The 26,836-nt window shown below is 48.3% G+C and overlaps 1 protein-coding gene across 7 annotated transcripts in view; it reads right to left on the bottom strand.

Moving 5' to 3' along the window:
• R3HDM2 (R3H domain containing 2) overlaps positions 1 to 26,836 on the bottom strand; it is a 56,663-nt gene that overhangs the window by 16,718 nt on the left and 13,109 nt on the right. For 5 of the 7 annotated variants that reach the window (XM_069879647.1, XM_069879652.1, XM_069879650.1 and 2 more), the window contains exons 2-10: positions 9,414 to 9,612; positions 8,283 to 8,324; positions 6,878 to 6,964; positions 5,177 to 5,303; positions 4,472 to 4,550; positions 3,646 to 3,705; positions 2,851 to 2,991; positions 1,797 to 1,905; positions 531 to 626 (exon numbers count right to left, since the gene is read on the bottom strand). In XM_069879647.1, the coding sequence (XP_069735748.1) occupies positions 531 to 626; positions 1,797 to 1,905; positions 2,851 to 2,991; positions 3,646 to 3,705; positions 4,472 to 4,550; positions 5,177 to 5,303; positions 6,878 to 6,964; positions 8,283 to 8,324; positions 9,414 to 9,581 (909 nt within the window). In that variant the 5' untranslated portion in view covers positions 9,582 to 9,612. The remainder of the gene's footprint in view (positions 1 to 530; positions 627 to 1,796; positions 1,906 to 2,850; positions 2,992 to 3,645; positions 3,706 to 4,471; positions 4,551 to 5,176; positions 5,304 to 6,877; positions 6,965 to 8,282; positions 8,325 to 9,413; positions 9,613 to 26,836) is intronic. The other 2 variants (XM_069879649.1, XM_069879651.1) reach the window with 1 other exon arrangement.

Genomic DNA, 26,836 nt, shown 5'->3' with positions numbered 1-26,836 from the left:
CAGGGAGCAGAGATTGCAAGGAAGGAATAACCAAGCCGGATTTTGTAAGAAAGGCAGTAACCATACTGCCCACATTCATCCTGTAAAGGCACAGAGCCCTGCCTTACACTCCAAGGCCAGCACTGCTTGGTCAGGAGATCAAAGCTGCAGCACTGGAGAGAAGCTGCGGGAGACAGCGGCTGCTCCTTCCAGGTCATCGATTGATTTGCTATTCATCCCAGAAATGCCATTAAGCTTATCTTGCATGGCAGTAAAGTGCAAAACTACCTCCTCTGTCAGTCCCCACAGTCTACTGCCCGCTAAAAACAGGCAACTGAGGGAAGGAGCAGACTGGGGAGTGGAAGTGTGGCTCCTCTGTCTCAATGTCTTAGACATCTTTGTTAGAAGCTGGAATTCAATGGCAGATACCAAGAACGTGGGGAGGTTTGTAGAAAAGGCACTGACGAGACCTGACCTTTCAGTATACTCGAGGACACCTTCTGCCACAAAGTTCTAGGACGGTACCTGACAAGTGAGTCACCCGAGCTTACCTCTCGTGCAAATATCCGCTCCCTGACCCGCTGATACTCTTCCTCTCGCTCTTCTATAGATTTGCTCCTTCTCCCATCCTGCAAGGGGAGTCTGATCTGAAGGGACAAACACATCTCAGCGGGTCAGCAGTTGCCAATGGGAGCAGGGGCCGCAGTCAGCTGCTGATATTTTTACGTAGCAGTGTAAGTGGATGTGGATTACGGAGTGTGTGCATGATGCCTGGATGCGATGACACAGCCTCTGCCTTTGAATCTACCTTCTGTACACCTACACCTACGGATGAACATCCTGGAGGCCTTAGTGCACTCCACCTCCTGCATCAAGCAAAACCACTCTGCCTCTACTCTGCCCGATTCAGAAAGGACTGATCAGGAATATCAGCATGTGCTTCTGAGAGACAGTCTGTTCCCAGGGGTCAAAAGCTAAAGGCCACTCTTTGGAGCACACGCCCACACCGCAAGCTCCTGCTCAGTCATAGATTCTGTGCCTCCTGGGTAGCTGCAGCACCTGCAGATCCACTATGGGGAAACCAAAAACTGATGCTGATTGCAATGACCAGTTCCCCGTCCTGATGACTTCAGTTCAGGAACATAACCCAAAGCAAGGGACAGTGGTATGCTGGGGCGAGGTAAAGATGGGAGTTACAAGAGCAAAGAGCAAGAGATCCCTGGTGAAGAGGTCTCCTGTCTCTTGCCCTGCTTTCGATATTGAAGATTCCATCTGATATAGGCTGAGCAAACAGCCACGGATGAACCAGCTAGCTCTACGTTACAGTTGTGGTGCCACCTGTGACAGCCCAAAGTAAGCCAGTGATTCAGGAGGGGTTTTTATCACTGACTGTTAGCAATATTGCTGAGCTCAAAGTGTTTCATTTTGCTGACCATTTCCTTCCAGCAGCACTGCAAGGTCCTAATTCACAACTTGACTCGCTGCAAGCCCCAGGGAGGGGTGGGAGAGACGCTTAGTGACACTCAGCTCTGTGGCATTTCCAAGGAAACCTTAGCAAAAGACTTCACCTTAAAGGCTGGCCCTGCCATCAGTCAGTATTTAGGGTACAGGAAAGTACCCCCCTACAAGAACCCTCAAAAATTCTTCCATGTATTTCCACAGTATTTTGTTAAGTTTTCATGATATATCTGGATTCCCCTGTTGCGGTGGCATGGAAGTTTCTATTAAAGAAGGTTACTGCAGGAAACCCAAAAGAAATTTAGAGTTGTTCTCATCTTAGAGAAGTCACATTTGACTTTCACATTGCCACCCCTTACCTGATTATCATCTCGGTCCATGCTGGTATCATCTCGTTTTAGGATAAACCTCTGTGGGAACTCTGCATTCTTCTCATCTTTGATGTGCTCAGAAAACCTCTGCTCAGGGCTGCAGGAAGAACCAACCCTGGTTAGACGGGCAAAAATGGATGTAGAACTGCCTTCATAAAACCACTGCTTGGCAGGGAGTGAGAAGGCATGCAAATATGATTGTTATATCTATGCCGTATCAGAAACAGCATGACCAGCAGGGCCAGGGAGCCTCTTCTCTCTCTGGACTCGGCCCTGGGGAGACCGCTCCTCGAATCCTGGGGTCAGTTCTGGCCCCTCCCCACAAGAAGGATGTTGAGGCTCTGGAGCGAGTCCAGAGAAGAGCAATGAAGCTGGGGAGGGGGCTGGAGAAGAAGAGGAGCGGCTGAGAGAGCTGGGGGGGTTCAGCCTGGAGAAGAGGAGGCTGAGGGGAGACCTCATTGCTCTCTGCAACTCCCTGAAAGGCGGTGGTGGAGAGGAGGGAGCTGGGCTCTTCTCCCAAGGGACAGGGGACAGGAGAAGAGGGAATGGCCTCAAGCTCCACCAGGAGAGGTTCAGGCTGAACATGAGGAAAATATTTTTCACGGAAAGGATCCTTGGTCCCTGGCAGAGGCTGCCCAGGGAGGGGGTTGAGTCCCCTTCCCTGGAGGGGTTTAAGGGACGGGTGGACGAGGTGCTGAGGGACATGGTTTAGTATTTGATAGGAATGGTTGGACTCGATGATCCAGTGGGTCTTTTCCAACCTGGTGATTCTACGATCTATGCTCTCTTTGATGGCAACAAAGGCTCCCGGACCCTCTCTGAGAACTAAAGAAAGCTAGGAAGGACTTGCAAATACACATGCTCAGGACTGGAAGGGAAGTATCTGTCCTTCTTATGGAGACAAAAAAATGTGGTGTAGAATCCATCCTGCTCTAGAGCAAGTCAGGGCTCTGTGTGTGGAGGTCATGTAGCACCAAGCAGGGAAAGGAAGGGGATGCAAGTCCAGTTGTTCTCCCTCCCTCCCTAACCTCCCCAGCCTTACATTCGCGTGTTACTGGTCTTGTTGATAATGACAGCCTTCCCAGTTTGGTCAACGTTATGGTCCATGCCGAAGTAGGCAGCTACCCGGTGCAGCAGCATCCTGTGGTATGAGGTCATCTGAGGGAACTTCTTAAACTGATTGCTGAGAAGAGAGGAGAAAGCATTAGAATTCAGAAGATCTTCAAACAGGCAATGATAATTTGACACCAAAAAGACAGATCGAGGCCAGAGATGCTTTAACCAGAGCCCAGATCAGACCATGCCACCTATTCCAAGCAGTTAGTCATGACTCAAGTGCTGCTTCTTATACTGAGTGTGAGCATGGGCTTAGACTGCTCCACTAGACAGAGCTGGGTTCATTCAAGGGTTCAACTTGAACAGGCCTTTCCTGAAACAAGACCAGCTTGTGCAGAAACATACATTTGTTTCTAAGCAGGAAAAGGAGCCAGAATTAGTACTTATACTGTGACTTCTCCAATCCTATTGGATAAAGAAGTTTGCAAGCTCTGCTGCAGACACCTATCTCATATTCTGGGACATGAATCCTACTCTGATTTCTCCCCTGCCAATTTATGCTAAGAAGAGAAGCACAATGGCAGTAATCTCCTTCACAGAGGATATGGTGCTAAAGCAACTGACACCCAATCAATATGATATTCAGAAAACTTGGACAAAAGGAGGTGCAAGAGAACAGGCCTCCAAATCAGTGTGACCCTCGTTCTCCCATTGGTGCCCAAGCTCCTAAACTCGAAGTTACAAACCTCTTTTGCTTGACACAAACTTGATGATCACTTACTTGTTATCACTAATAAATTCCAGAATCTCCTGTTCTAACTTTAGTAGCATCATTCTATCCCTGTCAAGGAAAGAAAAAGGCCACCTTTAGAGAGAGTGAAACACAGCTTTCTCTGCTTGGTACCCACCCCCACCTCGCAACAGAAAGAAGTCACAAATACCTGGAGCAAGCAACATTATTAACCAGGCTTCACACAACCTCCACAGGAATGAACTAAAAAAAATGCCACTTTTTTCATATACAGTAAATTAATTGCCAGATTTTTTTTTTTCTGTTCAAAGTTGTTGTTTTGCTAACAGTGCTTGGCTTTTGGTAATATTGGGTATCTGCTCTGCTGGAAGCTCTGCTGGTAGAGACTCCAGCTTTCCTATATCTATGCCAGCATTTGGCTCGATTACATTTATTACTGAAGCAGCAGTGGTTCCTTTACAGGTTTGTATTAGACAATCATTTATAGGAGGGTTTTAAAGCAATCAAGATTCTTTCCTGCCTGTGTTCAAACAAATTATTTTTTCTCTTTCTCCATAATACACAATTACATGTTTTGATTGACTGCAGTATATAAAATTACAGTTGTGCTTTTCATTTCTACACTGCCTCAGCTCTGGTAATGTTCTCTGAATTCCAAAAAGTAAAAAGAAACTTTCAGGAACTTTCTCTAGTCGCTGTAGTCCCCCCCTCCTCCCAAGATACACAAATATGTACATACAGATACACACATGCACACAAACACCACGGGTTTAAGACTCAATCAAAGAAGCACCAGTCATCAGGTACTCCTTCCCTTCACTCCATCAGCAAGTTGTTTTGCTGACTAGGGACCTACCGTGGGTTTTTTTTCAGTGTATTTACTAAAAATTCATGCAAATCTATTCCAGTGGAGTCTGTATATTCCTGGCTGGAATCTGAAACAACAACAGCAGCAGAACAATTTAACAAAACACTGCAACAAAACAGACTGAAGGAAAGAGGCGTGTGTCTCTCTGCACCCACGAGAATGATGTCCTCGCATTGCTGCTGGAGGAAATTCTGCTGCATTCTTAGCACTGACTCTTCACGACAAAGAGTCGCTGTGTGTACAAGGATTTCAGGTGCAATTTGCTCACCAGATTAAATGTGTCTCTTTCAGCAATTTCTAGGCCCCAAAATCATACACGCAGGATCATACAGCAGAAACTTAGCTCAATTCCTTGCCGCTTCATATCTTGCACCTGTAGTAAGCTTTATAAAATCAAATCTAAACTGAAAGCAAAACTCTACACAGTGGGTCTTCCTGGGTTTTCATCTGCACACTTAAAAAGCCATCAGATCACTATAAACCATGTGGGAAGTTTGCAAACCTGTAGGGGCACACGCCAATCTCCCCTTCCCTCTGCCTGCTTTGCTCAGGAAAGGATGTTATAACAATGATACATTCCTGCTGCAGCCACTGGCAGAGATAACTGCTCTGCTTCCAACAACTGTGCCACTGGCCAACAGGATCCTCAAAGCGATTAAGAGAGAAACTGCCCTGTTCAAACGAGCACCTGACCTCGAGACAGCATTTTCCTTGGTGCCTTTTCTTTATTCTTGTCTTTTTCTTCTTTCTCAGCCCCATCTCTCGTGGACTTTTCCTCTTCCTTGTCAGAGGGGCAGCTAACGTGCAGCTGAATGATGTCCTGGAACAAAACAAATCAGGCTGATCTGAGTCACTTGAACACTCCCTGGAATCACTACCATGGCTGGAGATGTTGGCAGCTAAGAAGGGCAGCGGGTTCAGGTTGCTGGTCTGAGACATTTCATAAAAGGCCCCATTCTGAGAGCAGACAAAGCAGTTTCTCTCTCCCCACCCTCCTCCCAATGAGAAGCCTTCAGTGGGCTCTGAGGGGGCTCTCAACAGCATTTGATCCTGTTGAAGACCTGCCCTGCCTGGATCACCCCCAAATCTAAGTCATAAGCTTCTCTATTCAAAGCTGACAAAATGCTATTACATTTTGGACTCAGGACTGCCTAAAGTGAGGTTGGTCCTGCACTGTTTCAGTAAGACACTATGTCTAGCCTGGAAACAGAAAGGGCATGAGGAGAAAACAGAATACACAGCAAAATGCGCATATGGTGTGATGAGTGGTCTGGTCCCTGTGCCTTCCAAAGTTTCTTTTCACCTCTCTCAGAATCATAGAATCATTAGGTTGGAAAAGACCCACAGGATCATCGAGTCCAACCATTCCCATCAATCATTAAACCATGCCCCTTAGCACCTATTAAGATGCAACTGCCCAACACGGCCTGAGGATTCACTCTGCTCCATGTGAGAACCATTAAACACCAGCAGGATTGTGAAGGGCCACGTCAGATCATCCTTCTTCTGCATTTACGCTAGTGCGGTTCCGTGGCACCACATGTATTTATGGTTGCTTCAAAAGTCCTCTGAGTGACCCTGCAGTTCTAACTGAAACCCACATAAAAGATGGGGGCAGCCTCTGGAGATGGAAGCCTCAACACAAGGAGGTTTAGAGGCCCCCCACCCCATTCACCACAAGGGTGAGGTGGTCCGGGCAGCACTCAGCTCTGGCACAGCCCAGGTTTGTCCTTGTCAATGGAAAGTAGCGTAGAGGTCTCTGATCTGGCAACACAGACCTAAGCTGGTGACTCTGCATGGTGCGATACCACATCAGCTCCACAGAGATGGGCTGTAGCCAGCCACAACCTGATCTCCAGTGAGCCAGCTCAGATCTCTGCACACTGCACCATCCTGAGCTTCTAAAGCCTGTGTGGGCAGAGCAAGCTCATCTGCTCTTGCTGGGGCAGACAGGTTCTCAGCGCCTCCCTGACTGACCTTCAAGCTTCAGCTTCTCTGCTACTGCCCACAAACAGGGATCATCTCCACAGAGCACTGCAGGTCACTTTGCTGTGTGCTGGCTGCTTTCAGTCACTGCAGCCAAAGCTACAAGGAAAAGGCTTGTATAAAAACTTTCTTCCCGTGGCCAGCACCCCAGGGGCTTTGTGAAGCTGAAGTGCCATTCTGATTTTAGGGGCATAAATGAGCTGATGCAGATTTCTTGTGAGAAAAAGGTTATGACTGTACCCACACGAGCAGTGCCCACAGGCACAATCGCTTCCTTCAAAAGTAGCCTCTTGTGGGAAATTCTTGGTTCTCAGAGGCACAAGCCCAGAACAGGAGGACATCACTTCTAGCAAGAGGTGGATTTTTGATGGGCTTCCATACTCCACGCTTGTTTCATTCTAGGCCTACCTGGGACTCCAACAGCCCATCAACAAAGGGGCTAGATGATTCTTCACATACAGCCAAGCTCCTGACCAGTTTAAGCTTTGAATTAGACTAGAGAAGGAAAAGAAAGAGTATAGTTAAGACACCTCAGCCAAAATGCACACGCTTAAGTTCATGCTGCTGCATTACCAACCCACTTGTGTTAATTAAAACCACTAAAAAGGAAGAGTACCAAACCACCTTCTTGCAGCAAACAGGAATATAAGGGCTTGCGAGTCCTAGCGCAAATCAGTTATTTTTTTTCTTCAGTTTTGACTAGGATTTGAACCAATCAAATTTTAGGTAAGAAAGTTCACTGCCTTAATTCATGCACTCCTTGACCTCTTCAGCCAGAGCAATTCCAGCCTCCCCCCTCCACACCTGGCAAGAATTAAAACAACTGGGCAAAACCAACTACTTTATAGTTTTTTTAAGGCTGTCATTCCACTTACACCTCGCTTGTCGGACCTGATGACTTCGGTTATTTTGAGTAATGTAGTTGTGCTAAAAGAAAATACTTAAAACCTGCACTTTCAGGACTCTTGGCAAGTTGACTCACTTGGGTGACAAACAAGAAAAAATAAATCACCCAGTCACATGAGATCCCAGCCAGGATCAACAACACAGAGAAAAGCCTAAGGTGCAGAGACACATTCTACCCTACACGGGACAGGGCAGGAACTGGGATCATAGAATCATAGAATCACCAGGTTGGAAAAGACCCATCGGATCATCAAGTCCAACCATTCCCATCGATCACTAAACTGTGTCCCTCAGCACCTCGTCCACCCGTCCCTTAAACCCCTCCAGGGAAGGTGAATCAACCCCCTCCCTGGGCAGCCTCGGACAGGGACCAATGACCCTTTCCTGGAAATATTTTTTCATAATATTCAGCCTGAACCTCCTGTGGTGGAGCTTGAGGCCATTCCCTCTTGTCCCGTGCCCTGTCCCTTGGGAGAAGAGCCCAGCTCCCTCCTCTCCACAACCTCCTTTCAGGGAGTTGCAGAGAGCAATGAGGTCTCCCCTCAGCCTCCTCTTCTCCACCCTGTTTGGGCAGTGCACAGTCCTGGCTTTTAAGACCAAACAGAACTATTAGAATACTTTTCTGAATGCTCTGTGGGTCATAAATAGCAAATCTCTTGCAGACAGTACTTTCCTCAAAACCAAAGCCAGGCAGAACCCCTGTTCCAACCCTGTGGCAGTTCATAGCCACAGACAGTTCCTTCATGGGTTAAGCGTGCATTAAAAAGCAGCACTCGTGCTGCAGTGCATGAAAAGTTCCTGTCCTGAACCATCAGGTGCTGCTTTTTCTGTAGACAGGAAAGACTTGAGAGCACCATCCTAAGGTTGGGATCACAACTCAGCTCAGAAGAAGGATGGGAGGTCATACCTTGGCTCGTTTTCTGGCATGCCCATGACTTGACGTTCGCCTCTGTGGAGAAAGAAAAGGGGAGGCAAGAAGCTTAATCCGATCGTGTGCACTGCCAAGGGCATTCATGGTGCAAGGCAGCACAGCGCTGAGCATGTAAAATGACTCTGAAGAAAACCTCTACCTGACAGAAACGAGAGGTGTACAAATAGAAAGACCTGGAAAGGTGTCCCACCAGGCCCAAGGTGGGCAAAAAACCTTACAAGTATTCAAGTGGATTAGACCCAGTTCCTTGGTTTCTGAAAGCACAACTGTGGGATGACTTCTAAGTGAGAAAACTAGAAATCTTCTGCTGTTCACGAGACACGATAACACAGCGGATCACGAGAGACACACTGCTGCTCTGATTTAAGAGACACTGAGCTGTCTGTTATCCCAGCCTTCTTTCCCCACTCCACATCACAAAATGACCAAAGTCAGGCTCTTTCTGAGCAATACTGGTGTCTGCCAAGGCAGTGGCTGAACAAATCTGCTGCCAGATTTAAATTTGGTGCTGCTTTAAATGCAGAAGCATTCATCAGGTTGTTGAGGGTGGGCATTCCTTCAAGCTCAACACTAAGCCAAAAACGCAGCAGGAATGACTCCCCGCACCTTCCAAATGATGCTTGCACAGATTTTTTTTCTTCATGGAAATGAAATCCCAAAACATTCACTTCCTGTCTGAGCATTTTTAACAGGAGAAAAGCAATGGCCAAGCACCAGTCCTGAAACGAAGCTTTTCCTGGGATGCCAGCACTTCACATTAAGTCATTTACTAATCCTTAGGTCAAAGAAAAGAATAAGAGGGAGAGGTAACAACCATGGGACTAGAACCTGGGTACTGAACACAAGTGCTCCCAGGAGCACGCCATCCCATTTTCTCCTAGGCTCAAAGAATTTTAAATCATTCCACTCTGAGCAGAACAGATTCAGCTAAAGAGAAAAGCCCGTGAACAACACAGTCTGTATGGTATCGTATCTCCTTTGGAGGTGGTAGCACAGGCTTCAACCTCTTTCAGAAGGCAGAGCTGCTATCCTGTGTTTGCCAAGGGGAAAGAGAGGCTCGGCTTTGCAAGCTGGTGGAAGAGACTATCCACTTGTCTGCACGCTTACCTGAGACTCCTGGCGCACGCTCACCTCCTCCCCCACATCCTTCTCCACCTCCTCCTTGCTTGGTGACCTGGACACATATTTGGTTTTATTCACAGATTCCTCGACCAGCTTTTTTTCAGACTCCTTCATTATTTCCAGAGACTCCTGTGTTGTGCTGCTGCTTGACATCTTCAGAGCCCTACGACGCAGCAACAGGCACCTGTCAGAAGAGATGACAGAATGGGTAGAAGGGACTCGGGAAGCGGAGAGAGTTTCTGTCTGGAACACAAACTCTTGCATATAGAGGTTGTAACTTCTTTGCAAATCAACTTGTGTACAAAGACCCCAGAACAAGCACTCCAGTAACAACCCACCCACTCATCCCCTTGCAGCACCTGCCTTAGGAGGACCTTATAGGAGCTCCAGGATTCTCCTCAGAATTCTGGAGACTCTAGCAGGCCTGAACAAAGGTCCTCCGACGCCAGCACTCTGCCCTCTAACTTCTTTGATGCCAGGGAGACACTGAGGGCAGTCCTAATGCTAGAAAACATCTAGAGACAGGGAATTCAGTAGGTGAAATAAACTCACGCAACCAGAGAAGGTGCACTCTGCCCTAGGCCAAACAAAACCAACAAAACTGCATTTTCCTCCCAAATCCCAGCCCAGCCCTTCTTGTAATTAGTCATACGTTCAGGGAGAAAATAGCCTTGTACCCAAGATATTGCTTTGGTTCTTTCCATGTAATATCTTCTCGCAGTTGCCTACGGTTCGATACTTCAGGAAAAGTGGGAGTCAAACAATAACAGTTAAATTGCAGACTAAGAAGAAAAAATAACGCTTCCTGACAAAGTCGCATTTAATTGCTTCCTTTTGATTAGCAAGAACACAGGCAGCCCACAGAGTCCCTGAAACCAGCTCTGAATTAGAGCAGAATCCAGACAGAGCAGCACCATGTGCCTCACTCTGCTGACAGTTTTAAACAGGAGCAATGAACATGTCACGTATCCATTCATCAAATTAAGTGTTAATCCCAAACTGATTGTCTAAAATTGAAATGTCAGTCCTCTCAGCTAACTCAAAGCAGGCCTCCGAGCTTGAGTGAAGGCTAAACCAGCTTACGCAGGACTGCAGAGGGATCCTGGTACTGAGAAACAGGCTTGTAGCAACACTGCCTGCGCAGAACCCAACGTCCATCCTGACGGCAGACAAGGAGGCTGCATAAAAGCAGGCACATTGAGATGAGTTTGCAAAAAGAAAAGGGGAAACCCAAATTTGAGAGTCTCAAATAAAAGGCCCGGTGCACTGGAAAATACAGCTGATGTTTAACAACTTGTTTTATTCAGTACTTCGGCAGAACATGGCTGAGAAAGAGTCAGATCTCACAGATTTAAGTACTCCTGGCTCTGCATGAGAACTGCTGATATTCATTAACTAACTCAACCTCATTCCCCTTTATTTCACGGGGCTGCTGAACATTAAACATGTATTTGACTCTTATTGCAGCTACTGGAAACGGTTACGGATACAGTGAGAGAGCGCAATCAACTGCTTGTGGCTCATGGATTCTTACAGGGATTTGCAAAACTTGTTAAGGCACCCAGATGCCCTGTTGCGGATGGAAAACACTGTGTCCTACAGGCAAGTCCCCATGGCAAGGCTGCAGCCAGAGAAACCACAGCACCACACAGCGAGTGCACCTGGGAGAATCATAGAATCACCAGGTTGGAAAAGACCCACCGGATCATTGAGTCCAACCATTCCCATCAAACACTAAATCATGTCCCTCAGCACCTCGTCCACCCATCCCTTAAACCCCTCCCTGGGCAGCCGGTTCCAGTGCTCGATGACCCTTTCCGTGAAAAATTTTTTCCTAATGTTCAGCCTTGTTGTGGTGAGGGGCCCAGAACTGACCCCAGGATTCCAGGAACGGTCTCACCAGTGCCGAGTCCAGAGGGAGAAGAACCTCCCTGGCCCTGCTGGCCACGCAGTTTCTGATACAAGCCAAGATGCCAGCACTGCACTGGATCTCAGTGAGAAGAAGCCATGGTCACGTTGCTTTTCCGTCACATCTATCATCGCCTGCTCAACACTTACGATGAGCTTTCCTCTCACTCACTGCTGTCAGTTCAGTCACAGATGGGAGAACCGGGAAAGCAAAAAGTTATTTAACCCAAGGACTTGATGACTAAGCAGCACTGGGAGGTCTTGGGGCAAATACCCCCCCGATCCCAGAATATTCACGGGAAAAAGGTGCAGGGAAAGCAAAAAAAAAAGCTGGCACAGATAAAGCTGACGGGGCTGTACTGTCCAGTCTATGCACAGGAACCAGTATGTTTCAAGGCAGACACACGTATCTGTAAGAGAGTGACTTGGATGCTGTGGGGTGATACAGGCAAGCGGACGCATCTTAGCGATATATGAAAATAAGGCATTTCTCACTAGAGAGATCTGCTGAAGGACCCCAGCCACTGTTCACGTCTACTCATTCTGAAGCAGGAAGGTTACAAGAAACCCACTGCAAATTCCATAAGCAACTTCCTACATTGTACACCTGAAAGCGTGAAGATGCTGGGACACGTTAGGCCAGCAGGCTCTATCCTCACCTGAGGGGTGATGCTGAACAAACACAGCCAGGAAGATCCGCGTGCACACTGCACTGCTGAGCCAGGCTCCTTCTACCCAGCATGGACATAGAATCATAGAATCACTAGGTTGGAAAGGACCCACCGGATCATCGAGTCCAACCATTCCCATCAATCACTAAACCATGTCCCCTCAGCACCTCGACCACCCATCCCTTAAACCCCTCCAGGGAAGGTGACTTAACCTCTGCCAGTGCCCAATGATCCTTTCCATGAAAAAATTTTTTCCTAATGTCCAGCCTGACCCTCCCCTGGTGGAGCTTGAGGCCGTTCCCTCTCGTCCTGTCCCCTGTCCCTTGGGAGAAGAGCCCAGCTCCCTCCTCTCCACAACCTCCTCTCAGGGAGTTGCAGAGAGCAATGAGGTCTCCCCTCAGCCTCCTCTTCTCCAGCCTAAACACCCCCAGCTCTCTCAGCTGCTCTTCTTGTTCTCCAGGCCCCTCACCAGCTTCATCGCTCTTCTCTGGACTCGCTCCAGAGCCTCAACATCCTTCATGCTACCAAGCTGGCTTGCCCACACCAAACCGGTGCCTCCTGGCAGAGCCCAGCTGCCATCCACAGCTTCTTACAGAAAAGGAGCAGAGAGGAGTCCACTGCAACCTCAGCCTTGCAGGCCAATGCTGCAAACACCTTTCCCTTCCAGCTGCTAACAACTTCTAAGCATCCACGTGGTGTCAAACACCAAGTGGAGGAGATCAGAGCATCTCAGTCTGTTGTTCTGAATGCTACTCAGCGCAGATCCTTGCACTACACAGATCACTTGCTGCTCCCTCCCCCTTCTGGACCCAGGTCACGGGACAGCAGGCAGCACCACAGATGATCCCATTGGCAGGCACCTCCTGGAACACCCCTGGGGGAAAGTTTCCCTCAGGAATCACTGAGGTATCCATCCTCCAGCCACAGGGGTCTGTTCTTGACAGACTGGGTATCAAAAGGAACAGAGCTCCCAGGTTTAGAGCAAGCACACACAGGGGGCGGTGAGCCCCACAGGAGGGAGTTGTGCTCTGCTGAGAGCCTCTGCCAGGAACTAGGTCAGAAAAGGAAGAGGGAGCACTTGCTTGATTTGCACGTCAGCTGCCTTAGTGGGAGTTTGGAATATGCAGGCAGTGAAGATGGAAAAACTCTGCCTCCCCTCTCCCCAGAATGTTCCATGCTCCAGCTTTGTATCCAGTCCAGGAGGATCTGTAGAGCTGGGGAAGGGAGGCAGAAGGAGGCACTTGAACTGCACACATGACACCTATCTAAAGGGGGAATTTCTGCATTATTATAAAGAAGCAGGTTTTTTGCTCATTCTCTTTGCAACACACCCTATAACAAGTTTTTATGCCCAAGCCAAGCACCTCAGTCAAATCTGAGAAGGGCAAATGTATCTTTTCTCATCATACTGCAGCGCAACACTGACGTCACAACATGAGGAATATCATCACTTTTCCCTCCCCTCTTCCAGAAAAGGCAACGCAGAGCCACTGCACTGAGATTTGCAGGCTGCCCCTCCTGATAAAGCTTCCCTCCCTGACAGCAGGCCTCCAGGATATTTCTCTGCACATAAAATCCAAAGAAGATCTGTGTTCTGCTAGTGCTTCTCAGCAGTGATGCTTTCGAGAGGAGGTTTCTTCTCCGTATGAATGAATCAGCCTTGCTCCCCCAGGACAGACGTGGGATGCAGTGAGGGAGTGCAGACATGATCCGCTGTGACAGACAGCGGCTTGCGGAGAAAGGGGAAGTTCAGAGGACGCGGTGGGGTGGGTGGAAGCGATCAGTGCCCTGCCAGGGAGATGAAAAGATTACATACATGCAACATTAGGGAAGTCACAAAAATCTGTGTCAGAAAACAGAAAGATGGAGCAAGAGAAGGAGTTGAGCTGCCGTTGACGATTTTGTTGGGGCCTGGAGGCTGGCAACACAAGCAGGTTGGTCAAGGCAGTGACAGCGTGAACACTTGGTGCGTGTCGGCCACAAGGGTGAGGTGAAAGCGTAGCCAGGACAGATTTACATCCACCTCTTCACACTGAATTCCACCCTCTCGCTACACATGACACACAGTTACCAAGCCATGAGAATGCAGGCAGCAGCTGCTCCTGGTTAGGCAGGGAATAAAAGCAAGAAACTTCCGCATTTACTGCCAGGATGGATCCAGCAGCAAATCTGGGAAAGGCAGGAAGCCTGCTGCTAAATACACTCTCTTCCTGGCCTTGTTTCTCGGAGTACAGACACGCTCCTGCGAGCTAAATGAGGGTGCAAAGGAGCCATATGGCTGCTTGGCTGTAGCTGCCTACGTACACGGTCCTGTGCTGCAAGAGGATGGAGGTATCAGAAGGAGCTCATCCCACCATGCAAGGGAGTTAAGCTTCCTCTCAGCTTTCAGGGGGAAAGGAAACAAGCATGAGTGGGCTCCACTTTCTTAGTCCATGTCCAAGCCATGACCACAGGAGCAAGTCTGTGTGCTTACAGTCTTCTTGACCAGGCTTCACAATTTGCTTCAGAGACAAAAATCTTGACTTGCTTCCCCTCCATGCCCTCCCTGGGTTTATTAACCAACGCTTTTTTTCCTTTCTAAGACACATTACAAAAGGCATTCAACAGGGCAGAGTAAAAATCTCAGACTCTGCCCAGGTCATCAACGTTAATGGAAACGAGTTTTCCCCAGAGAAGGCTGCAGAGCCTCGCAGCCAAGAGGAAACCCTCAGCAGCAGCAGCTTTCTCCATCCTCAGGTTGGTTAGAAAAAATAAAGCATACCTAAAACCAAAATACATCCAATCACATGCTAAGCAGAGTTAAGGTGCTCTAGGAGCTCAGAAATAAACATCCTGAAGCTGGTGATTCACTGGTGGGCAGGACAGTCCCCACTGTGTTGCTCCAATGGAAGATCAAAGTTGATTCTGAGCACTGGGAGGTTTGCTGGTGTAATTAAAGCTAAGAAACCAGCCTGTAAGAGGGAAAGGGGAAAGTAGTGCCCTTTTTCCAGCACCTGAGTGTTTCACTTCACCTTTCTGTGCAAGGCTTTAGCATTAGCATCAGGTATCAACGAGTAAGTGCCTCCTGCAAGGCTCCATGATGATGCTCCCACCAACAATTTGCTCATTGGCTTCCAGGTCAGCCAATGGGAATCACAGCTCCATGGCAACAGGCTCTATTGCTAGCAGCAACCAGACACATTGAGGGGTGATTCAGATTCCCCCTCCTCGCTCCCCTTTCCCAGCACAGCCTCTGCTGCAGAAAAAGGTTTTCACAGGAAAAAGTGGAGGCGGTGAGGTGGAGAGGGTGCTGCAAATTCAAGGCATTAAAGCCTCCTCAGTTCTACTGACTAAGGCAGGTGGCGCAAGGCTCCCTATGCACCAAGGGATTCTTCAGAGAGGCTTCTTTCTTCTCCTTTTCTGCCAGGGCACAGCAGCTGATAAAACTTTTGCTGTATTATAAGTACACCTATACCAAATGCAGCAAGAGGCTGTAACGAAAGACTTTGCTAGCAGGACCAACCAAGGCCACGTAGCTCCTGAAACATCTCCCTGCTAGGCTCCATTTGGGCTCTCGGTCTGCTCTGCAAATGTAAACTGCCAACCAACATTGCTGACTGGGGCATCCCCAGCATCCTTTGAAAAGTCTGCAGCCTCAGCTTGAAAATAAACAGGTAAAGAGCCTTTTGGGCACGTTCCCTTTCCCTCCCTTTGCAGAACACAGCTCCCTGCCAGTGGTAACAAGCTCTAAGCTACAGCCAGCAATAATTCAGTGAGGAAGCCGTGAAACCACACGAGGGACACTCAAGCTGCAACCTTATCAGCCACAGAAGCAACCTCTCCTGAATGCTCTCCATTGCTATTTTTAGTGTCAGCTGAGGAGAAGGGTTTAATTCCTCACCACCACACAGTTCCTGCAAAACTCAGCCAAGAAGAAAAAAAAGAATCAGGAGGCTGGACGTATCTGACTGCACAGCGCACAGGCCCCCAGTGCTTAGTCATTGCTTTAAATCTTAATCTCCACCCCCACATTACATCAAAGAAGTGAAATTATGATGCAGATGGGAGGGTTTAACTTCAGGTGGAAAGGGAAGAAATAACTTTATGTGAGCAAGGAGAGAGGAAATACAGGTGAGAGAATGCCCACAGTCAATTCTGCAGAATATCAGGTGGGCTCCAGCACATCCCTCCCAAATATTTCCAAGGAGTGTAAGCTAACAGCATTAAAGTGACTTTACCCATACTGAGGGAAGCCCCCATATCAAGCTCTACTTCATATTTGCTGAGCAAGTGGCTGCAGCAACTTCAGATTCTAATGGCAACTTAAGATTCAAGGGGCTGCGACATGAGAATCCCTGCGGAGGGACCCAACCCTGCGCCTCTGCGGAGCCACTGCCCACTTGGTGGAGGGGTGTAAACTTAAGGGTGATGTGGCCAGTTCCACCGACCACAATCCCAAGGAAGAGATCGGTGCCGGTACAGCCCAGCTGCGGCAGCCACGGTTAACCTCCGTGCCTCAGGCTGAATGTAGAAATTTGGCCTGGAGAAGAGATGTAATCCTAGAACTCCTCTTAATTTCAAATACCTTTAAAAAAGGCTGTTAGCAAGCACTGGCACTGTCAAGCCCTGTTAAAAGGCACCATGGCCAGCAGGTGTGTGGCAGGGAGCATCTGAATGATCAGCACGGCACCAGCTCTGTTATGCAGCACATGCACCGATTTCATTGTGTAGAACACCTCAAACCACAAGACAGATTCAGGGGGAGGAAATAATCAGTTATTTTGTTACCTCCCTCAATCAAGGCAAGAATAAAAATCAGGCTAGGTATCAACCTGCTATTCCTGTACTCCAAGAGTGTGACACAACTAGAGTCAGGACTGTCAAAATCATCTTCATGTGACACCCAGGAACCAAGTGTGCCAGAACAATAAAGGTGCGATGGCATCCAAGGAAAAGGAGAATCAAGGAGATAGTGTGCTTTAGCCACGGGCTTTAAAAAGCCAAGCTTTAATAGCTTGTCATTTCCACCTGCACAGGACTCAATGTTTCCTTCCAGAATGCCGTGTCACAGCCAAGCCTGCCCCTGGGAAGGCAGTCAGCAGGACACGTGCTGTAGCACCAGGGTTTTTCCAGCGCTGCCTCAGGAAGGGCGCGTCAAGGCTGAAGACTCATTGCATGTTTGATAACAGGCTGCCACCTCCACGGAGCAGCTCCACTTCCTCACCTTTGTGAATCACTCGCTCTATCCAGGGATCTCAAAATACCAGGCAGCACTGCAGTCCCCAGGGCAGGCACAGAAGCAAGACCTGCACTTGGGGCACAACAATCCAATGCAGTGCTACAGCCTAGGAGAAGTCTGGCTGGAGAGCTGCCTGGAGGACAAGGACTTGGGGGTGTTGGTGGAACAGGAGCCAGCAGGGGCCCAGGGGGCCAAGAAGGCCAAGGGCATCTTGGCTTGGATCAGACATGGCGTGGCCAGCAGGGCCAGGGAGGTTCTTCTCCCTCTGGCCTCGGCCCTGGGGAGACCGCTCCTCGAATCCTGGGGTCAGTGCTGGGCCCCTCCCCACAAGAAGGATGTTGAGGCTCTGGAGCGAGTCCAGAGAAGAGCAAGGAAGCTGGGGAGGGGGCTGGAGAAGAAGAGGAGCGGCTGAGAGAGCTGGGGGGGTTTAGGCTGGAGAAGAGGAGGCTGAGGGGAGACCTCATTGCTCTCTCCAACTCCCTGAAAGGAGGTTGTGGAGAGGAGGGAGCTGGGCTCTTCTCCCAAGGGACAGGGGACAGGACGAGAGGGAATGGCCTCAAGATCCACCAGGGGAGGGTCAGGCTGGACATTAGGAAGAAATTTTTCATGAAAAGGGTCACTGGGCAGTGGCAGAGGCTGCCCAGGGAGGGGGTTGAGTCCCCTTCCCTGGAGGGGTTTGAGGGACGGGTGGATGAGATGCTGAGGGACATGGGTTAGTGATTGATGGGAATGGTTGAACTCGATGATCTGGTGGGTCTCTTCCAACCTTGTAATTCTATGATACGCAGCAGGGCCTCCCTTATCAAAGCCTTTGGGACCACACCACCCCAGGGATAGGTAAACACTGACATTACTGTAGTCTGAGACTTGCTGCTAAAATAACCCATCTTGCCTAGACGTGATGGAGTAGGCCTAGACACATGGAGCAGTTTTCATTGAAAATGAGTATATCAGCAGAAGATATAACAAAAAGCGCCACTTAAATCAGAACACATAAGGTAGAGCAGCTGTTGCGAAGGGGGCACACAGCAGAGGTAATTGCCTGCCACACAGATGGGCTCCAGGCAGGAGGAGAGTTCCACCACATGACTTCCATTGAACCAAACAATCAGGAAAAAGTCACTTAAACTCAACTCATGGTTGCTTTTCATTTCATCACCAACATGAGAATGAGGCCCTCTTACAGGATGGGAAGAACGACCTCTAGGCCTAAGACAGAAACGTCATCAGATCTTGTAAAGCAAGCAACACAGTGCCCTGGGCAGCACATGGAAGGCAGGAGTCCTTTTAGGAGTGGAAGAGGTGTTCGTTCTTCCCTGCAAGGGAAGGAAACAGAAGATGCTCTTGAAACATGTCAACAACATGAATGCATGCAGCCACCTACCCGATGCCTCCACATGCTCTGCAGGGAATTCTGCACTTTTAAACCTGGTACCTGCTGTGTCGAGATCCAGCCTCTTGTGGAATAAAATGCTCATGGTGGAACCTTTTGCACTTGTCTCAGGATAGAAAAATTCACAGCAGGACAATTAATTTCTTCCCCTCTTCAGATTCCAGATGCTCCCACTCAAGACAGGTCTTGGCCTCTTGCCCCAAAGGCCACACTGTTGTTTTGGTGCAACTTAAATTGCTAGTTTCTACATCAGAGGCAGCTGAATTTCACTAGCAAAGGAGGTAACTTCCATTTATAACAGAACTCTTGATTCTTCAGAATGGAAGAAAGTATCAAACCAAGGAGGGATTCTCTACTACAGTTAAGAGGGTATCCCGGCACATCCAGCATGTCCTGCCAGCCCCAGGCATAATATTTGGAACGATCCTCGTCACATCAACCAACACTGAGAGGAGAAGGGACAGAGATCTCCTGGGGAAGATAATTCAGTTCAGCACCCAAGCCAGAGGCTGTAAAGACCCCACGCCCCACGGAAAGCCTGCTCCCCATCCTGACTACGCTAACTGCTTGACTTTTGATGCATGTTTCCTTTTTATATGCATCAAGAGGAGAAAATGGTGTGTGGAGGGAGGTATTACATGAAGATACAAGTGTGCAACCACAACAAATTGTTAAAAATAACACATCTGTTATTGATTGCCATGGTACTGTACACCAGAATGGCTTTCATGTTGTTCCTAACAAGGAAAGGAGAATGGAGATGTTTGCAGTGCCTGCTCAACACTGACAGGGGTGTCCTGTCCGTCTCACCACTGCAGCGCCTCAATCTCAACTCTCTTTGTAAGACAGTTCACTTGCATTTCAAACCCTCTAAAGCCCTAGTGGGAAAGACCCAGCTCCATCAGCAAGCCAGGATGTCCTTCGCTGCTCTACAGCACCGCTGGGTACAAAAATCACTTAAGCACTTTAAACTGGATGGGTAAACTGTGCTTACACCTATTTTGTAGACGCGGAAAAAAGAGAGACAGAATTCCTGCTAGTTATTAGATGCCCACAGCTCTACATGCCTCATAAAAGCCAACCAGTTGGACAGATAGGACAACACTGTGAGAAAGGAACCTACAGCACAAACACCACAGGAGGGTCTGCAAAGAAGGAGAGTTCAAATGATACTGGAGGAAGTGAGTTTAAATAGTCTCAGGCTTATCAGTTCTCTTAGCCTAAAGCTGGCAGCAATAACAGCCATTTTCAGTCCTCTGCCCTCTGTCAGTCTGAGGAGATATTATTTATTCGATATTAAAACCCAAACATAACAGAACATGATGCTCCTCTTCTCTTTTCCTTTTATTTTGGGAACTGTAGTAAAGCCAAGCAAGAACCTTCTCACCCCTCGTTTACAAAATCTCAGGGAGAAAAATCAAACCAACCAGCCAATAGTTAAAAAGTAAAAGGACCACAGAAGCCATCAATACAAACAGTTCTGGAGAAGGAAAGGCTCATGCTGGGTCCAAACCCTGAGCTGTCGGTTTTTGTGCGGACAGTTCCTCTGAGGGTCCCCAGGCAGAACAGTGGGAGAAAGAAAAGATAAATCTGAGATGAGAATCTCTGTCAGAGAGTTCCCTTCTCTGTTTTAGATCAGTTTTCCTTTCCTCATCATGAGCTATTCCTGTAATCATCCGAAGCAGAGGGAACTGCTCCTGTGACGTCAAAGCAGTTTCCCAGCAACAATTAATGAGGGCTGTCCACCACAGGGGTTTCCTGAAAAGCTAGCAAGGAATTATCCACCTACTTTTTACAGTGTCAAGATGCAATAGGACAGCATTGAACAGGAATGAACTGTTAACCCTCCCATGGCTTGGAGGAAAACCCTGACACGCTTCCCACTGACTCACATCCTAGTCCTTTCAGAGAAGCCCAGGCAGAATTCCTTCCTCCTGAACCTATCCATAATGAAATAGGAATGGTTGGACTCGATGATCCTGTGGGTCTTTTCCAACCAAGTGATTCTATGAAATATCACATCAGGTAAGAAATGCCTGCAGATACAGAGGTGGCAACCAGGCTCAGAAAAAAATGCCCATTAGCAATAGCTCTCCTTCTCCTGCTTGCACCCTTCTCTTGTGCCTGTGCTAGTCAGAGGCACAAGAGTTGAGTTGTGCAAGGTTGAGTGTGCAAGGCAATCCTCAGCCCAGCTTACCACTCTGGAGCTAACCTAGGCTGGCAAACCTTCCTGGGAGGAGGACAGAAAGTAGGACTGCTATCTATATCCCTTTTTCTGTTTCCAAGGCTGATGCTCCTGCTTCTCATCATGCTGGTAGAGGATACCGAGCCGCTTGACACGCTCAGTAGCCAAGGGGTACGCAGCAAATAAAAGACAGTGTGGCTGTTTTCTAGGTGGGATCCAGAAACTGATTTGAACAAAGGGAGCAGCCATGAGTAAAAGGGAAAAAAACCAAACAACTTTGTCTCTTGGGTGCCAGCTGCAAAACCTGGACTTGACAGTGAAGGGGGAGTCTGAAGAGCAGATAAGGAATTCCCCTTCCCACAGTTTTCTGCAAGATGAAATTAGCCTTCACCTACCGAAGTTCTCGCCACTCACTGCAGCTGCTGTTGCTGCTGTTTGCAGAGCCTCAAGCCACACGTGATGCTTCAAGACAAAGTAAAAGAAAACAGGTCCATTGCACCTGAACGAACGTCCTGCAGTACAGTAACTGGCTGATACAAGTTCAAGAAAATCAACTCCTAGCACTATATCTCTGATAAGCGAGCATAATTTCCAGTATCTTGGCTTTTAGACAAGACTGGATTACAAACATGTTTGAAGAGGTAAAGGCAATCCAGAGTCCTCATTCCACTAAAACCAAACCCAGTGACAGGTTTAAAATAATTAAAAAGGGGATTAACACATATGTGAACATAAATATAGTCCCACACAACACCAACCTGCCCAAGCTAACCTGAAAACATCATATGGCACATAGACAATTAACTAGGCAAAATTTCTCATCAACTTGCCAGCTTCAAACAAGTAAACCTTTTAAAACATAACACAGCAGAAAAGCAGAGAGGATTTTGTCTTTTCAAAATGAAGAGAAACTACCCAGGAGCAAGCTGCGTAAACCCACAAGACCGTGTCGGGGAACTCCTTAATGACATGGCAGAGCACATCACGCTTATCGGGGATTCCCCGTCTCCTGTAGGTGCATCCCCAACGTCGCAAAAAGAGGAAGGAGAAAGCTCACCTCACACTCTCAAGTCCTGAATGGGATTACAGAGCCACATATTCATTTTAGCACAGCACCATTTTCAGTTAACCCCATTAAGAAGCAGAAACCCTGTCACTTACCAGAGATGAATGATGTCAGGTCCCCATCCCTGATACACCCTCTTGCTCTTATACCTATCCTGTATTTTGCACAGTGGGAGTACAGGGAGAGGAAAAGAGAAGTCTCTGGTCAATCTTTCTCAAGCCCAAAATAATTGAAGACTTATTCTAAAAATAAACTTACCGTGGTGGTTTTGCACTCTCAGCAAGTCATCTGTTTCTCAATTTCAATGGAGACTTCATTGCCATGACCAGTTCAAAAGGAATTTTGCCAAGGCAATATTGCTTCTTAGATGCCCCTGCCAGCTCTCAACCCTGCATAAAATGCTAGTGATCTTTGCTGCTGCTACAGCAAGCTAATTGCTCTGACAATCAGCTCTGAAGCAAAGCAGAGCCCAGCTGTTCAGAAGGATGTCACAGGCAGCTCTGCCAATAGCCACATGCACACCCCCCTTCTGCTCTCATTCAAATACTTCAATGGAACTGCCTCCGCACAGCCCTGGGAACGCTTTAAAGACACAGCATCTTTCCCCTGCCAGGCATTAGAGCAACACAAATAGAAGTGCAGGAGCAAAGAAGAGTAACCACGGTAAACAGCGGCGTCTCCCAGAAAAAAAATCAAGTACATGGACTACGCTGCAGAACGCCCAGCGTGTGCTGAGGTAGGTTACAGGCAGCCTGGGTTCCCTCCTATCACTGTTGCCATCAGGTTTACAAGGGGTCCATTTGTTAATGGTTTCATTTCAATTCAGTTATTTTTCTCTTGCTGATTTATTAGAGATTAAATACTGACAGAGACAGGAAGCAAGAAGTGCAAATGGCCCTAGAGAGGTTTTGAATTGCTCACTTGATTAAATTTACCCCAGAAAGGGGTTTTTAATCCCAACACTAGCAACTCAAGAGGCACACAGGCTGCAGCCAAGCCTCCTCTCTGCGTACTTGCTCTCAAGCACACAAGGCAGCCTTGCTGAGCATCGTGCACCAGCAGACTCCGTGACAGATCAACAAGCACATTCTGTCTCTCACGGGGCTCAGAAGTTGCTTCTTGTCGGATTACAGATATCTTCCAACTACAGCTTTTAACACTAGTCAACAGCAGGTAAGCATCATTTTTCATCTGCGCTAATGGCTCCCGAGGGGCAGGGACCCATCCTACGCAAGGTGCAGCCAGAGCTGAAGAGAGCGCACTCTTGCACGGTAAGTGCTGACTTCAAACGTGGCCAGCTCAGTCAGCAACTGGTCTCGAGCTGGTTCCTTGCTCAGGCTAAGCTCTGGCACCGCTGGAGCAGGCAGCAGAACAAGAGACAGCAGGGTTCACAGGGCAGCTGCCTTCAAGACAAAAGCTTTGAAGAGAAAGGAGATGAAGATGAGAAGGCAGTATCAGCTTTGGGCTCAAGGAGATGGAGAGGCTGAAGCGAGGCAGTTGCAAAAAGACTGAAATGCAGATTTAACTGACATCACGCCACAAACAGCATAGTGCTGTGCTGGTAAAGCCTCTTCAGGGCTTGCCTTTACCACTTTTGCTAAGTTAATGCAGTCTATTCTTAACAATGCCTTGCTACAGCCAAAGAAACAGTCCAATAAAACTTTTAAAAAGGAGATAGACAACAGAAACCCAATATGATATTTTTCACAGAAAGGGTCATCAGGCTCTGGAACAGGCTGCCCAGGGAGGTGGCTGAGTTGCCATCCCTGGCGGTATTTAAAAGACAGGTAGACAAGGTGCTCGGGGACATGGTTTAGTGGCAGATAGGAATGGTTGGACTTGATGATTCAAGAGGAATTTTCCAACCTGGTGATTCTATGATTCTATGTTTCAGCCCCATGGCAAACCAAGGTTGAAGTTTGTAAAACAGCTCTGCTTTGCAAAGGACTTAAGTTTAAATGCATGCATGAGCTTCTGCCTTAACCTGCTTAAGAGCCTCATGAACCGAGCCTGTCGTGTCCACGCAGCGCAAAGGTGTGTTCTTAGCCTGCTGTTGTTTCCTGATGAACCTGCTGTGATCCAGGCTGCAGTAAACAGCTCTTTGCTTCTGCAATGTGGACATTTGAAGAGGGTGTGCCATGGCTAAAGGACCACAGAGAAACGAGTGATAGAGAGGGCAAGATGGGGGTTAATAAGACAAAAGTCACTTGCAGTGCTGTACCAGTGTTTGCAAGTGAAGGGTCACAATTAAATGATCCCATATTAGCTGAATGCAAAGGCTTCGTGGATATTATACAAGATTTCCTCATCAGAAGAGCACAAGGAAAAGACAGATCCAAAGGATTCGATCTCCTTCCATGCCTCCTATTTCTGGCCACTTCAAATTCTTTCCTCCCAACTCTGCAAAATACTTTTAAAATTAAAGTGCCTGTCCAAGGAAACTGAACCTTGATCTCCCAAGCTCTTGAAGAAACAGTCACCACTGTCTGAGCAGCGCGAGCTTGTAGGAGGATGGCCTTCAGCTGAGCTCGCTGGCTCTGCTATGAGTTTCTCAGTTTGCTGCACAGCGAGCCCTGAGAGGTAGCAAGTGACTGTGTTTGCAACAGCTCCATGGATGGCTCAGTGGGAAATCAGCCTGGACATCGCGTTACGCCCCTCCCGCCCTGCAAAATGCATGTGCTCAGAGTGACTCCCTGTGGCAGCTGAAGCCAGCAAAGCTGCAAGATTCAGACAGAGATTAGGTTAACAACCCACCATTAGGGGTTCCCCCCTTTTAACTCATCTGTTTTGGCTTTTTCTATTCCAGACACCCAGGCAGGCTCCTGGAGTTTCAAACCTGGAGTTTGTAGCCCAGAAGAATCTCCAGCAGCTACTTTGGGAATGAAGCAGCAACAGAAAGAGACAGAGGAGTTAGCTCCAGGAGCAGCGCTCCTGCACGCCTTGTGCAGGCCAAGGATCTTTGTGCCACATAGAGCCTTAAAACCTCCACAAAACGTAGTGAAACTAAAAACGCTTTATTCTAGTAAGCAGCATCTGTGATCTGTTGCATTTTGACCCAGGATCATTAAGGCCAGTTGCTGGCACCCTCTACTCTGAAGCCCTGCAGTGGCAAGATTAGAACTATAAAAGAAGGGAACTCTGGATGCTGTTCTTCTCTTCTACCAGGTCTTCCTGTTTTCAAAGCAGCCCAGCTGGCAGAGCATGTTAAGTGAAAAAGAACATACAATCAACTTAGGACCTTCTGTTGAAACCCCACTGTCAGTTCTTAATATCAACATTAAAACGGAAAGAAAAGAGCCTGAGCCTGCAAACCTGAACTCTAGCACTCGGATGCCTGGCAGATGGCTCAGCGAGGACAGATTTCTGAGTGAGAAAGCCTTCCAGCCCTAGGACACAAGCACCGGTCCCAGACAGCACAGATGCAGCCTCCTGCGGGCACGTCCAGCTCTTTCAGCCACCACTGCCCATCATCACGGTGAGTCGGCAGCATTTCATCTGCGTGAAGCACGCGTGTGAGAGGATTTCCTAAGCCGCATCCTCCTCCTTAGATGGGGACACAGTAAATCCTGGGTGGGAGGAGGAGGAGGAGAAGGAAGAGTGGGTCAGCCTCACCAGGAGCCTGGACAGAGCCCGTCAGACCCTGCAGAGAGGGCTCCTGCCTTTCCCACCGGAGAGCCCTTTGCTTCGGTACCATGCGCATGCGTGTCTGAGCACATATGTGCACGCGCACAATGAAACTAGGCCAGTGAAATCGGGGCACGGGAAAGATGCAGCGGCTCTAGGTATTGTCTGTGCTCCCAACTTGCAGGGAAGCTACCTAAGCCTAACACAGAAATATTGCAAAGCAAACCAAATACAAAGTACAAGCCGTATTCCCTCCCTCCCTGGCAGACACAAAAATCAGATGAGCTGAGGCTGTAATTTGCCCAGCTCAGCTTCCGTTGCGAGAAGACAAGTCAATTGGGCAGTGAATATAATCCCACAGGAACAGAGGAAAAGAGTCAAGGCTTGTGATATCAAACTGGTGGGATGGCACCACTGCAGCCCCCACCATCAGCCCAGGACTGGGCTCCCCCAGGTGACAGACCTGGATCAGGCACCTGGTATCAGACGCCTACACCAGTCAGAAAGGGAGAAGAGGATTACCAAGGGACTTCAACACATTCAATCAGCCACTCAGACCAGAAAACTCCCTCTCCCCTTAGAAAAAGGGGAAAAAACAAAATAAAAGAGCCTGGGACAGACTCCTCATAGAATCATAGATTAGTTTGGGTTGGAAGGGACCTTAAAAATTATTTAATTCCAACCCTTCTGCAAGATGCAGGGGCACCTCTCACTAGATCAGGCTGCCCAAGGCCCCATCCAACCTGGCCTTGAACACCTCCAGATATGGGGCAGCCACAACTTCCTTGGGCAACCTGTTCCAGGGTCTCACCACTCTCATAGTGATGAAATTCCTCCTTATGTCTAGTCTAAATGTGCCCCTCTCCAATTTAGAGCCATTCCCCCTAGTCCTATCACTACAAGCCTTTGCAAAAAGTCCCTCCCCAGATCTCTTGTAGGCCTCCTTCAGGTACTGGAAGGTTGCTATAGGTCTCATCAGACCTCACTGCAGGCGCGTCGAACATTGGTGCTCTCACTTCTGCCAACCTCAGCCAGAACAGCACCACGGGCACGAGGGACAGAACGCAATCCTCAAACAGCTAGAGAAACTGTACCACGGACTGTTCTTGAGGTTAGAACTGTGTTCTTGAGGTTGTTCATTGCACCAAAGCAGCAAGCTTTACTGAAGTGCATAGGTAGAAACGCACTCTCCAGACAACGCACACTTCCAAGGACATCATGAGCATGCAGACGGCAGGAGAGATTTAGAGAGCTGCTGCCTAATGTGACTCAACTACAGGGTGCTGCCAGGCATACATCAAGCATCTGAGCTAAAGAATCTGCTTGGACAGGGAATGCTCTTA

Source organism: Phaenicophaeus curvirostris, chromosome 38 (assembly GCF_032191515.1).
Source record: "Phaenicophaeus curvirostris isolate KB17595 chromosome 38, BPBGC_Pcur_1.0, whole genome shotgun sequence".
NCBI classification, from domain to species: domain Eukaryota; kingdom Metazoa; phylum Chordata; class Aves; order Cuculiformes; family Cuculidae; genus Phaenicophaeus; species Phaenicophaeus curvirostris.
This window is presented reverse-complemented; position numbering and strand designations above follow the sequence as displayed.